The following is a 10,982-nucleotide window of genomic DNA, read 5'->3' as shown; positions in this document are numbered from 1 at the left end:
TTCTCTAGATACAAATGCTTGGGACGCTGTCAGAAGGGATTTGCTTTCAAGAGTTTTAGGTCTGCACAGGCAATGTGTAGGTGCTGTGTGCATCGCTGTTTGTGTTCCAAGTTGCACGTGTTGCTGTAAGAAGGAAGGCAAGTGCAGGAGCTTACTGAGTGTGGTTGTCTTCTCTCTGCTCCTCTGTGCAGGACACGTACCTGAAGAGCAGTGTTCAAGAATGCAGCCTGGTCGATCTCCCTTAACGGCAACGTACGCCCATCCACGATCAACACCTAGCAAGTTTCTGCCTGCCATCAGTGCCATGGCTTCAAGCTATAAGGCCCGTTTTCCTTACTACCCGCTGCCTCAGAGCTCCGGCCTCCCCTGGATGCCCAGCACCTACTACAAACCAGCTGCCATCAACCCAACTTTGGCTCCCTTTTCCAAAAGTTCCCAGGGGATGACCGCCAGCAAGAAGCTTCCTGTCATTGCCAACAGAACAACCTTCATCACCCGGTACACCCCTGAGGACTGGCACAGGTCCAACCTGACCAACTACACAGAGTCAGAAACTTGCCAGCACAACGCGGAGCGTCTGAGAGTTGATACCTCCCGCATGATTCAGGATAAATATCAGCAGACAGAGAAGACACAAGGAGAAAGCACCAAGAACCTGGGAGTTCGTGCCAATGATATTGGATTTTGGAAATCGGAGCTCTGCCGTGAGCTGGATGAGATGATCGGGGAGACCAACGCCCTCACGGACTTGAAGAAAAGGCTGGAGAGAGCCTTGGCCGAGACGGAGGCCCCTCTCCAGGTAAGCACCCTGTGCAGTGGCCTGCAAGCTGTAGCCCACTGCTGAAACATCTGCAGCCACTCAGACGTCCAGTTAAGTTTCACTGCAGCTCCGTAACATCTAGAAAGCTTTTAGGAAGAGACCATTAGTTAGTGATCAACAAATCCCTTGCCATCTGCTGCATCTCCTATCAGCACATTCTGAGCCCATCAGAACCCACTATTTTTATAAGCAGCTCATCCAAAATCCTGGTTTGGGAGACACAAGCCCACGTCTTGCTATAAGGCTCTGGCGAGGTCAGCATCAAGGCTGACACAGGGCCCTGCATTCAGCTGCGGCTGCACCAGGGACACGTGTGCTCCCTCATGTTGCTTTAACGCTGATGTTGCAGCTCGGCTGCTCATTGTCAGCTAAACCAGCTGCCCAGGGCACTTTTTTCTTCCCTTTTCTTCCCATCTTGAGATGGGGACTATCCCTCTAGAGAACCCTGCCCCTGCAGCCAACAGTCATGGCATGTCCTCAACAGGTCGCTCAGGAGTGCTTGCTTCAGCGGGAGAAGAGGATGGGCATCGACCTCGTCCATGATGACGTGGAGAAACAGCTCTTCACAGTAAGCTTGGCAACTCAGATCATGTGTGAAAGCTATTTTTACGTAAACTGCCCTGAGGAGGCTTTGCAGCCTTGTTCCCTACCTGTCTCCTTACTGCTGGTGAGGTGCTCAACCCTTCCAACCCCCAAAACCCGCTGGGCCAGGGGACGGTGTTCCCCCATGCAGCAGCTCTCTTAGTTGGTCTAATAAAAGAGATGACATCATTACATGTTTTGCCTTTGCCCAGGAAGTGGATGTCATCAGGTCGTGCCAGGAGAGGATGCAGCAGTACCTGGATAAGACAAAAGCCCAGCTCATGTAAGGAGAAGCTCCTTATCTCATGCCGTAGGGCTGATGGGCCTTTGCAGTTGGGATGTGAACCCCCAGCAGACCCCGACCTCTACCCACACCCCGCAGCTGTAAAACCCACGCAGGCTCCATGGGAAGTGGGCGGTGATGCTCATGGGAGGACAGAGCTGCCCGGGCGGGAGCTGCGGGGAAGTGGAACGGGGAAGAAGCCGTTCCACCCGTACATCCCCACCGATGGCTGTTCTTTGCATGTTGAAGGTCCAACAGGGTGGCCCAGCACGAGCTGGAGAGAGACCTGGCTAACAAGCAGGTGGCCCACCGCATCGATGACAAGTGCCACCACCTGAGGAACACCTCCCACGGCATCAGCTACTACCGAGGGGTGGAGCAGGTCGATGCCACGTGAGTGCATGCCGGGTGGCACGCGAGCAGCAAGCCGTCCCGGGGATGCGCGGTGCCTTTCCCTGGCAGGGAGCTGCTGGTCCCCAGCCCACTGTAAAGGCAGGTCCGTCCTGCCTGGAGACACCGGCTTCAGAGGGGCCATTTCTCTCTGCTCATTATTATTATTATTATTATTATTATTATTATTATTATTATCATCATCATTATTATTCTCATTCTTATTCTATTGTTGCTGTTCTTTTCCTTTCTGTTATTGTTCTTCTACTTAACTGTCTTTTCTCTCCACACACAAGTTCTCCCTTGCCTTTCCCCTCCTATTCTGCTTCTTCTCCTTGCCCTTCTGGAGGAAAGGGGGAGAACTGCACAAGTGGCTGCATGGTCCTAGCTGCCGGCTGGGGTTAAAACACGACCTATGGTCAAAATAAAAGCACAGATTAAAGCTACATTTGACCCACGCTGCTCCCTGGCAGGGACCTTGCCTGCCCACGTCCAGCTTCAGCAGCACAGGCTTACCAGGGACCTCTCCTTCCTCCCAGGATCTCGGTGCCGGAGTCCTGGGCCAAATTCACGGACGGCAACATCCTCCGCTCCCAGAGCGAACGGGCGGCCTCTGCCAAGCTGCGGGACAACACCAGGAACCTGCTGGAGGTGACGGCCAACGAGATGCGGTGCCAGTTCAACAGGGTGAACGTCGCCTTCACCAGCCGCATCGCCGAGACAGCCGACGCCAAGAGCAAGATTCAGACCCACCTGGCCAAGGTAGCCTGAACCCCTCCCTTTGGGTGTGACACTGTCACTTCCCAGGGACACCTCCGAAGCAGGACCCTCCACGCAGACCTGGCCCAAGCAGAGGAACGGTGGCCGCAGGAAGCTGGTTATAGCGTCATTTTCTGTTAGAAACTCCAAGTCCTGGGGACTTTCTTCTTGGAGCAGGAGGAGCTGGCACTGTGATTTCATCTCAAGGGATTCTGTCTTTTGCTAGCGCATCCTAGCTGACAGCCTGGCAGCACAGGGATTTCCAGCAGAAAAGGCCACCGCTGGTTGCATCTCCTGGGAGTTACTTCAGAAGTGCTGGCTGCCCTGCAGAGAGTCTTTGCTGGGCCTCTGCTGGGCTGCCTGCCGGGGGGTTCGCAGGCTTGCTTCTCCCCCAAGGACGTGCTTTCACTCTCAGTGCTCTGTGGTTGCTGCACGGGTATCCGTGTGCTTGCTCTGCCAAGCAGAGGAGGTGGAGAGCAGTGACGGGCACCTGGCTCGGACCAGTGGGTCTCATGGAAAGCCTCCTGAAAAGTGCTCGACACCGTATTGATTCACTGAGCGGAGACTGGGCTGGAAGCGTTGCGGGCTGGTGCCACGTCCTTCAGTGAAAAATGAAAATTTTTCATGCCTGAAAAACCTTCCCTCTCTGAGTTGCTATTGATGGATGATCAGTTTCTGCAAGCAGTAGCTTCGGGAAGCTGGTAACTCACTGTGTCCATCACTGCTCCAACACCTCCTCTGACGTGACAGCACCAGCAAAGACAGGCTTGTTTTTTCTGCAGACGGACAGGAGAAAAAGGAAATTATGTTGTCACTTGAGAAGGTATTTTTTCATTCATCCATGTGTTTCTTTTTTACGGCAGACGCTGCGGGAAATCTTCCAAATGGAGATGAACATGGAAGCCATCAAAAAAGCCATGAGGGACCAAGGACCTCCGTTCAAAGTGGCTCAGACCCGGCTGGAAGAGCGCACACGGAGACCAAACATGGAGCTGTGCCGGGACACTGCCCAGCTCCGGTAAGGCAGGAGCACGGGGCCAGCAGGGTCCTTGAGGAGTCCCGGGTAGTAGCACTCAGGAGCATCACTGGATGACAAAAGTAGTCATGGGATTCTTTTCCTAAATAGTCCTGCCAGAAGGGCTCTGCTCTAATCAAAAGGAATGAGCAGGTATCCCAGCCTTTGGGTGCTGGGAGAGCTCTGCACCCACAAAGGAGGCTGTACACCATGGCTGGGAGCAGCCTGATGCCACCCCGTGAGGGGCTGGGTTTTTCCCACTTGGGTAAACCTCATCTTCTCTCCTGCCTGCTTCCTGGCAGTTGGATGTGCTCAGTTTTTTAGGATAAGCCTTTACTCTCCAAGAGGCTTGCGCTGAGAGCACTTAGGTCCTTCCTTTTGGGGAACCTCAAGGAAGGGTGCACCCTCTGGAGAAGGAGTAAGGGCTGTCCTCACCTCCCCTGGGGACAAACCCTTTCAAGGACATTGTGAGCTCTGTGGGATTGCACCCCGAGGGGCTGTGGAGGAGCAGGCTGCCCTGAGTGCCCAGCAGCACCTCCTGTGAGGCACCCCAAACTTCACACCTCCTCCGGGGAGCCCGCTGGGCAAGACTCTAGATGGAGCCTTTTAGAAGCAAGTGAAACCCAGCCCCAGAGCCTGTTTAGCATCTCGCACACCGTTGTTTTCTCCATCCTCCGCTTGTTTCCCATTCAATTTTCGCCTCTCCCAGCTGTCCTGTTTCGCTGTGTGTGCATCCGTGGGTGTGGGCAGGACCCCTGCACAGGGAAGTCCAGGAGGGGGACCCAACAAACCTGCAAAACCAAAGGGGAACAGGACAACACAGCTGCTCATCCCTCTTCTCGGTGGCACGAGCTGCTCTGGGAGACGTGCCTGCGCGTTGCCAAAGCCTTCGCGCAGACTTAGCCATGCCTCCCCGCTGAGGTCTGGAGGAGCTCTGCCCTCAGCTTTCCCATGCATCTGCCAGAAACGGGGGGTCCGAGTTAGTCTGAGCGCGCTGAAGGGGGAAATCCTGTGCCCAAGGCGCCCTTCAGCGGGACCAGGCTCGAAACCACCCACGTGATGGGACCATTAATCAGGGTTCCTTGCTGTTTTCCAGCCTTGTCAACGAGGTCCACAAAATTGATGAGACGGTCCAGAGCCTTCAGCAGCAGCTGAGAGACACTGAGGACACCCTGCAAATGCTGGCTCGTGCCAAGTCGGTCTTGCAGCATGACCTGGCCATCAAAGCCAACTCGCTCTTCATCGACCAGGAGAAGTGCATGGGAATGCGCAAGACCTTTCCCAGCACTGCGCGGCTGCTGGGTTCTGTTTAGGCTGGGCTCAGCCAACCTCACGTTCTCTGTTGCGGGAGGGATCCCCAGTGTTGATAAGATGCTTTGAAAATCCATGATTAGATTTTCACTTCCTGATGAAAGCCCCGAGTAGAAATTAAACGCTCATTTGGTGTGTTAAATTTTGTGGTTAAATGGCAGTACTCCAGGTGGGGTCTCACGAGAGCAGAGTAGAGGGGGAGAATCACCTCTCTCGACCTGCTGGCCACGCTTCTTTTGATGCAGCCCAGGATGCGATTGGCCTTCTGGGCTGCAAGTGCACATCGTTGGCTCATGTTCAGCTTTTCATCAACCAGCACCCCCAAGTCCTTTTCTGCAGGGCTGCTCTATCACATCAACCCCCAGCCTGTATTGATAAGGAGGATTGTCCCGACCCAAGTGCAGGACCTTGCACTTGGCCTTCTTGAACTTCATGAGGTTTGCACAGGTCCACCTCTCTGGCTTGTCCAGGTCCCTCTGGATGACAACCCATCCCTCTGGCATGTCGACCGCACCATTCAGCTTGGTGTCACCTGCAAACTTGCTGAGGGTGCACTTGATCCCACTGTCTAAATCATTGATGAAGATATTAAACAGCACTGGTCCCAGTACAGATCCCTGAGGGACACCGCCTGTCACTCCTCTCCAACTGGACATCGAGCCATTGACCACCACCCTCTGGATGCGACCACTCAGCCAGTTTCTTTCCCACTGAACAGTCCGCCCATCAAATGCGTATCTCTCCAACTTAGAGAGAAGGGTGTTGTGGGGAACCGTGTCAAAGGCCTTGCAGAAGTCCAGATAGATGATGTCCCTTGCCCTTCCCTTGTCCACTGATGCAGACTCTGCATTTTATTCAGGCCCCGGTGCTCGGTGGATCCCCACACATCAAGCACAGCCCATGCCGGTTTCCTCCGTGTATTTAGACACCAAAGTCACAAGGCAGTACACTCCCAGTTACAAGGGCTGCTCAGGAATTTACACACCAGTCTCATATCTTCAATCACTGCTCCTGCCTGGAGGAAGGGTCTTCACCTGGGCAAGGGGCTTCTTGGCCTGCAGCTGTGTTTTTTAGTATTATTATGAAGATGGTTCAGTCAAGGACGGCTGGACTTGGGTATTCACTGCCAAAGTGGCATTGTTGGGAGAAACATCTTGATTAGATGTTCAGTTAAGGTCTTAGTGTCCCAGGTAGACCAAATAATTAGGCTACAGATGTTCCTTCAAACAATTCCCTTTGATCCTCTCCTTAGCAACTACCTGCAATCATCCTTAACTATTGTGTCGCGGATGAAAATACTTGACATGGTTATGATTTAGCAAAAGTTATTAATGATGTAAGGTAGACTGAGAGGTTGAATTTTAGCAGCATTTAATCATTAACTGATTTAGGGATTCACAAAGTGAGCAAACAAAATAATTTAATATCTAAGCACACACACGTACAGGTCTGCCATCGGGAATTTCTTAATAGCAGGCAATGCCAGTGAGCCAAAAGGTGCCGCTTTTAGGTCCTGCACACGCATGGGTGGACAGAAGAGCATCCCCATGTAGGAATGTATCTGAGAGAAAATGGCTATGTGAGCCAGCCTCCCTACTGTGAGAGATTAGATTAAGGGCAAAACAGGTGGTAGAAGATGGAATTAGTACATGGGAAAAACGGGAACTGAGAAGGTAGAAAACATGTTGTGCTAATGACTAAGCAATTTACTATGTGAATTCTTGTAACCAATCTGATGTGTGAACGAACTGCATGCACAGCGCGTGGACAGTGTAACTAGCTAATCAGAAATAAGCAAGTGGCATATACAGGGTATAAAAGATGATGATCTGTGCTTAATAAACGGCTTCTGTTGATTCACATTGGATTGTCTGGAGTCCAGTTATTTCTCCTCAGATAGTGACCCCGATGTGATACCGATCGGCGCTTGGCTTGAGCAATGGAACGCGAGGGGCGGAAGACCCAGAAGGAGATCCACCGGCTGGAGGACGGCTCAGCTGGACTGAGACCGGGTGGACTAGGCGGCAATCCAGAATAAACAGACGACGTGGCCACGGACACCCAGGGCGGGAGATGGGGCAACAAGTAACAAAAGAAGAAGGGGCTATATTAAGACTTCTCCTGCATATCCTCTCTAAGAGAGGGGTGAAATACGACGAGCGTATGCTCCGAAGGTTGTCAATATGGTGCAGAGAGAACGGATTCGCACCAGAGCCCCAGACAGCTTTTAAACCAGAAATATGGGAGGCTGTTGGGAAAAAACTGTGGGAAGTGATAAGTTAACGGAGGCAAAGAGGCATCACCGTTAGCGACGACATGGTGGTTGGTGTTATCGACCTTACAAGACATGAAGGCGGAGCGAGCCACGGCAGCTGGGGCTTTTGCAGCATTACAGCCCACGGGAGGGGGATCGAACAGGCCAGGTCTGAAGGTCTGGGACGATCCCCTGCTGATCCCCTCTGCTCCACCTGAGGCCGATGGAGGAGGCAGAATGTCAGCAGAGAAGGACAGAGCCGGAGCTGTTTGCTCCTGCCATTGCCCGCCTCGCCCCCTCCCCTCCCCAGTCGTCTCCCTGAGATAGAAGTGCTGGTTTTATAGTCTGCTGTGTAAGTGTGTGTGGGCGCCAGCTTGTACCTGCTGATCAGCATCTGTGCTACTGTTTGCTTTTGTTGTGTGCAGTGTCATTAGTGACTCCCCTTGAGCAGGTGTTCTGCCCGGTGTGGTACTGTTCTCGTATGTAACTAGGGCTGACACTCCGTCAAGTGAAGAAGTTTGTATATACACAGTGTTTAGACGTAAGGCGAGCGCGCCCCAGGTAGATACACCAGGATGGGCCGTAGAACCGATGGAAGTCCTGAAATATTGGGGGAGTTTTCACCAGCCGACATGTTTACGGTCTTGGGAACGGCTCGCCTGTGCAGGGCGTATCGCTGGTTGTTGTTTGTCTGTAAGATCATGGTTGATTGGGAAAAGGAGTTGAGCCAAAATCTATAGGATGCTCTGTAGGAAAATGAGAAACTTAAGGAAAAATGAGAAACTGAGCTCTTGTTGCAAAGGCAGACTTTTATGTCAGCCGTAAGTGATGGAAGGAAAAAAAAAAAAGAAAAAAAAGAAAAAGAAAGAAAAAAAAAAGAAACCAAACAGGACCAATTAGATTCGAAATGTGCCACGTTAGCACAAAAGTATGCCATACGCATTACGAGAAAGCATCAGAAAAAGAGAAATAGGACACCTGATTCAAAGCAGTACCATAGAGATATGTTTTTGTTTTTTTTCTATATGTGTCTATGTTATTGCATGCCTTAGTAGATTGCTCTCTGTTATACCCTGCGAGACTAAAATGAACCCAGCAGAAGCGGTCTCTTGAGCAAGGGGGTGGAATATGGGAAAGCAATGGAAGATCGGCGAGGAGGATTGTAAATACACTCAAGGGACTCGCACCTGGGTGCTGGAAAACACATATATCACACCAATTGTTATTCAGTCTCGGGTGCTTGCAAGAAAAACATTTGGATGACATAAGCCTGTAATGGACTCACAGACATCTTATCCAGTTGCTTGAGAATCTTGGCCTGTTGTGGAAAAAGATCAAAGCACAGTACCAGCAAGAACAGGGAGTCCGCATGCGCTCTTGCTAACAAGGACTCTTTTGCTGCCAAGGATTCGTGATAACAAGGACTCTCTTGCTGCCAAGGATAAGTTTAACAATGCCACTAGTACCGCTATTTCTGAGTTATTGCTAGACGTAGATAGTATTCGATATGCGACGCTGCAAAACAGAGCTGCTACTGATTTTTTGCTTTCAGCTTACAGACACGGTTGTCAAGATTTTAAAGGACTGTATTGTATGAATCTAAGTGACCACTCCAAATCCATCCATGCCCAGCTGCAGGAACTGCACCGACCGAACCAGCAACTTGTGGAGACGTCTGGGTGAAATCTCTTTGCTGGATGGACTTGGGGGTGGGGCTGGTTGAAGCAAATTATACTCATTGCCTGTGTGGAAGGAATTTGTCTGTTATGTTTAGTATGCTGTTTGCCGTGTTTAATAAGCATTATATGATCAGCTGTAAATGCCGCTTTGCATCGTACCCTTGTACGAGTTGTAGAATATGTTGCTCTAAAAACTATGTGTGTATCCATGAGAACCTGACCTTCACAGAAGAAGATAACAAGAAGGGATTACAACAATGTAGACACGTATCAGACAGCCGCTGTTAGCAAAGCTGGATCATGAGTTTGGTGAGACTCGCTGCATACGTTGGCCACGTGTGCAGCGACTCTGGCCTGTACTTTTCTACTCAGTCCAGTGCAGGAGACTCTGGTGGGACTTGCTGCATGCACTGGCCACGCATGCAGCGACTCTAGCCTGTACTTCTCCACTCAATCCAGTGCAGGATATAGGGGGGCTGTCTCGGGTCAGAGAGGGGGAGAGAGACATGAGCGAGGGGGAGAGAGACATGAGCGCACTTTGAAGATACAGGGGATGCCCTGAAGCACTGTGCCTGCCCCCGCCCCCCCCATAAGTTCTATGTTCATTAACCCCAACAGCTCCGAAGGCATTACAGCATGTTGCAGATAAGATATAGTCTACTACTGCTGCAAGACGCATTGGACACCTTCCTACAAGAATTTCAACTTTATGCCCTGACAGGACAGTGGGATGATGCACTCGCAAAGAGCCTGACTGCATTAGAGTGGGTATTTTTGCCGATTGTCAGCAGCTGGCTCCTCTGCCATCATTTGCGGGGGTTAACCCACGAGGGCTTACACCTGATGAACTTTGGCAATCCGATGTTACGCGCATTACGGAATTTGGACATGTTTCAGTTGATTTGTTTTCTCACTTTGTTGTAGCTACTGCGCATACAGGAGAGAAGGCTTGTGATGTTATTCGACATTGGTTGCAATGCATTGCAGTCATGGGAGTACCGAAAACTATAAAAACTGATAATGAACCAGTTTATGTGTCCGCTAAAGTACAGACCTTTTCTTTTACAGATATGAGGTATTAAACGTGTCACCAGTATTCCCCATTCCCCGACTGGGCAAGCAATTGTGGAGCGTATGCATCAAACTTTAAAAACCATGCTTGCTAAACAAAAAAGGGTGAATCCCGTAGGTATGACACCTCAAGAGTGATTGTATAAAGCAACTCATGTTTTAAATTTTCTAAACATGTCTTCTTTGCCATCCACAGCAGTAGATCGACATTTTGTAAGAACTGTTGAATGGCCTGAACAACCGAAGGTGTATTATAAGCACCTTAAGTCGGGGTGCATGCTAACCACAGATAATACTGCAACAAATAGAAGTTGTGAGCAAGAAAATTCTGTAATGATCTGTACTTCTCATCCGTATGTTTGCTTTGGCTCAAAGTGCAAGTATACAAGAATGTAATCAATCTTATTGTGTAAATTTAACGCGAGTAAGGTATAAAACAGCAGTAATATGGATAGGGAATCGGCAAAATGCATTAAAAACACGTCTTTCTCTGTATTGTGATCGGGAGTACAACTCTCGAAGACTTTGTGTTACATCTCTCCCCTGGAATACGTTGCTACATGGCTGAGAAATGGTTAAACACCATCTCCAAGGTGCTTTTGACATGTCGTTGCAACAAAATATTCGTCCTTTACATGATCAGCTAAAAGCTCAAATACTAAAGATTCAAGACTTAACGAACCGCAATGTATTTGAAATATTACAGAAGGATTTCTCGTGGGTAAATCCAAAGAAATTGGCTTTCTGGGCTAAATTTAGGAATCTGGGTATTTATTGCCTTAGCAGGGTTCTTTTTGATTCTGTTTTTAATTGTGTTT

The 10,982-nt window shown here is 50.2% G+C and overlaps 1 protein-coding gene across 1 annotated transcript; it reads left to right on the top strand.

The window, feature by feature from the left end:
* The first annotated feature begins 220 nt into the window (after positions 1–220).
* Positions 221–5,162, top strand: LOC134510698 (tektin-3-like). The gene is made up of 7 exons (XM_063323951.1): positions 221–799; positions 1,305–1,388; positions 1,615–1,685; positions 1,935–2,078; positions 2,615–2,837; positions 3,698–3,852; positions 4,946–5,162. The coding sequence occupies exons 1-7, from the start codon at positions 221–223 to the stop codon at positions 5,160–5,162; spliced, it is 1,473 nt and encodes a 490-aa protein (XP_063180021.1).
* Positions 5,163–10,982: the final 5,820 nt, after the last annotated feature.

The sequence above is a fragment of the Chroicocephalus ridibundus genome, chromosome 2 (genome assembly GCF_963924245.1).
Source record: "Chroicocephalus ridibundus chromosome 2, bChrRid1.1, whole genome shotgun sequence".
NCBI classification, from domain to species: Eukaryota; Metazoa; Chordata; class Aves; order Charadriiformes; family Laridae; genus Chroicocephalus; species Chroicocephalus ridibundus.
The sequence above is the reverse complement of the archived record's forward strand: the minus strand, read 5'-3'. Positions and strand labels throughout refer to the sequence as shown.